The sequence below is a fragment of the Centruroides sculpturatus genome, unplaced genomic scaffold (genome assembly GCF_000671375.1).
Source record: "Centruroides sculpturatus isolate CEXI.00-Female unplaced genomic scaffold, Cexi_2.0 scaffold353, whole genome shotgun sequence".
Taxonomy (NCBI): domain Eukaryota; kingdom Metazoa; phylum Arthropoda; class Arachnida; order Scorpiones; family Buthidae; genus Centruroides; species Centruroides sculpturatus.
The window spans coordinates 1,025-4,554 of NW_019384573.1; the positions used below are offsets into that span (position 1 = coordinate 1,025).

Below are 3,530 nucleotides of genomic sequence, written 5' to 3' on the forward strand. Positions count from 1 at the left end.
TGGTTGAGACCTTGGATTAACTGAATGGATCAATAAGTTAGCTTTGTTATCCGTAACGGCGATAATGTCACCAGCTGTGACACCAACCGAAGGAATAGATGAACCAATTGGAAACTTACTAAGATTACTAAAAGTTATTAAATCATTGTTGATTTTAGTTATTTGACGTTTTATAATGGTTATAAATTCTTAAAACGAATCATCATTTGATATTTATGCATTTTCTGTTAACTGAAATGTAACCGAAATGTTTTAAAATGTATTTTCTGTCTCGTGAGTGTTTCTTGCTTCATTCTCTTAGATTCCATCATCTAATTATAATGCTAATTAACTTAGATTTATATTATATATATATATAAGAAATTAATGATTAAATTTATACATTTTTTTCCTTAATTTTCTTACAGCTTCAATCCTGTACACAGCTGTTATACGCGGTAAAGTGGCATTGCCTTGTGACATATCACCTCCAGCTGCCGATGATGCGGTAGTGTTAATTTTATGGTATAAAGACGAAGACCCTGCCCCAATCTATACTTTAGATGCTAGGAGAGGAACAGTCGAACAAGCGAGGCAGTCATCTAGTCCACATTTGGACAGTAGGGCTTACTTCAATATGATCAACAGGCCGGCTTTCCTGCAACTAGATCCTGTACAAGAAGGTGATGCTGGAGAATACAGATGCAGAGTTGATTTTCGGAAAGCAAGGACGGTCAATACTGTCATTACATTAAAAGTTATAGGTAAGAAATGGTTTTCTTACATCACCCTAAAACTCGATATAACATAGATTAACGAAATAATAATTAAACACAAGATTCCTATAGCATCTTCTGATATATATTTATCTAAATAGAGAGTTTTATATGTAAAAAATGATATTAAATCACACAAATTACATAAAATCATCACATAGGTTGATGAATTAGAATTAAGATTGTCATTTCGAAAATTAATAATCGATTCACTTTAATATTCATAATGATAGGATGTATTATTAGGAGTATTAATATCCTAAAGCATTAATTAGTTATCATTTATACAGGAAATCTATTACAACTCATTATAATATTCCATAACTAGTTATTTATTAATAATTAATAAGCATACATTATTGTGGTAAATAGATTTTAGTAATTTATTCACATCTCGAAGGATACTTATTATAAGATTACAGTTAAATCATTTGATACTAGAAAGATATAAATGAAAGCTTTCAAACCGCTAACTATTATCTTCATCCCTTTAGTGTTTTACTGTTTTCTATCCAAAACTTAGCCTGTCGATGACAACAGCTATAAATAATGGAGAAAGACAGAAAGTATAAAAAGTTTCATGTCGTGTTAAACTGTACCCGACGGTTGTTACTGTCATTACGTCAAAGTTTCTGTTTTTGGGGGGAAGAGGATGAGATAAAAAAAAAGTAAAATAAAAAAAAATATATCCAGAACAATAGATCTGTTCTACCTAAGATCAAGGAGTGTTTCGGAGAGGCAGATAAAAGGTTGTGATAAATCACGCTCTTGTTTTACCATCTTCAATATGTGGCATGGTACAACGAACATCAGCTGGATGGCAAAATGTCTACTATGTAATAATAATAAAAACGTTGTCAGGTTTTTTTTTCCTTTCTTTCTTTTTTCTTTTTTTTTCTATACGTTGCAAGCAATCTAGATGCTACTTCTTTTTTGGGGGTTGCGATTTCAATATTGTATATAAAAGGAAAAATAATTTTGATAGAATGNCGAAGAAAATCTATTTTTTGACCTTTATATTGATAATTTGACATTAAAGTGTAATTTTTAAATTCAAGTAATGCAATTGGAGAATGTAAACTGAAATTCAAAGCAATCAAGATGGAGGATGGAAAGTAAGATTCTACTGTATTAAAAATTGTACCGACCATATAAAATTTATAATTTATAAATTTAATAATTATAATAAAAATCAAGTAAATTTAAATGAAAAACATAAGCTATTCCTACATTAACTTTAAATGTTATAGGAATAATCTTAATTACATTTTATAGAAACACGAGAGTAATTTACATAATAAGTTCAACACGATTTTATAAGATAAATGCCATTTTTGAAAGACAATTTAAGAAAAGAGGCCGAAATAATTTATGATGGTGGCATTACACCATAGGAAAATATCTATATTCCGCACCATAAGTCTTGGCTTATGGAGCCATCGATATGCATAAAATACACTCTACCAATGCAGGTAATGACTTATGAGAGTAAAGTTTATATCAAGTTAAGAAATATTTTTACTTCTCCACCCATCTTTCTCTCGAGTCGTTTGTTTTTCAGTGAAATTTCAAGTAAAGCGAAGTGCATCGCTTACTACGAGAGAGAAGAGAGAGAGAGAGAGCAACTCCCCAACAGCAGCAGTGATAAATAACTCTACTCTAAACGGTCCTAAGAAAGAAGAAAAAACAAAGTAGAATATCCAACGATTTCTGTCGCAACTTTCTGATGGCACGCCACGATTACACGGAAGGAATGGAAATTGTCCTTAATAACGATCAGATGCAGCGTCACGATGAAGAATGGAAGTATATTTATCGCACGCTATATCCAATCAAGGAATGGGAGATACTCGCTCTCATCTATCACGACAAACTTATACTTTTTTGAAAAAGGGTGGGAAGTGGAAAGAAATAAATTCTGTCCACTTTTATACAGCTACACCACTATCCAAAGTACCACAGGGATGGAATGATACCGACTGATATCGAATATCCAATTTCTCTCACAGGTCGATCCCAGAGAAATGCCACAGGACCTAAAGTATTCACTTTTATACATTTGGCAGATGGACTAGGTGCGTGTAGTAGACTTTCTTTTCTTCTTCTTCTATCCCTGTATGTGTCCTATCTTAACGAATTTTTACTCTCTACACACTTAAAGATCTATTTATACAAAAGATTCTACATCGAAATTATAATTTATATAAAAATTCAATTGAGTCCAACATTAATTTTCATAATTTCTTTTCTTTTTTGTACCTTCGTACACGTATCATTTCTCTCCTGATCGATATATTATTATATTCTTAGTTTCCTCTCGAATCAATCTACCTTAACAAAAGACTATTATCGATTATTTGAAATTGCATAAAAATATGGAAGGATATAAATCAAATTTTTATTAATTTAATATAAATGACAACTGATAAATTACTTATTAATTATATTACATAAAAGTTATGCTTTGTAACTTATAATAATTTAACTTTCTATCGAATATTTGCGTGATTTAGTTTGCAAGAATGGAATTTTATTTTTGTTTTTTAATTAAATAATTAAATATACCGTAATTAAATATAATTTTTATATAACATTTTATAAGTTGAAAAAATATTTTATTTTAATTAACTGAAGTTATAAAAATTTTAATTTTAATAAGAAAAAAATATATATATATAAAAATAATTTGAAGAATTTTTAAATGATTTTTAAGCGTTTTTGGTCGATTATATTTAATATTTTATAAGATAATTAAAGATATTTTATAAAAGAATT

At 29.3% G+C, this 3,530-nt stretch overlaps 1 protein-coding gene across 1 annotated transcript in view; it reads left to right on the forward strand.

The window, feature by feature from the left end:
* Positions 1 to 397: 397 nt before the first annotated feature.
* LOC111624246 (hemicentin-1-like) overlaps positions 398 to 3,530 on the forward strand; it is a gene marked incomplete at its 5' end in the record, with an annotated part of 182,045 nt that continues 178,912 nt past the window's right edge. The window contains one exon of the mRNA XM_023367059.1: positions 398 to 743. Coding sequence (XP_023222827.1) covers positions 398 to 743 — 346 coding nt within the window. The remainder of the gene's footprint in view (positions 744 to 3,530) is intronic.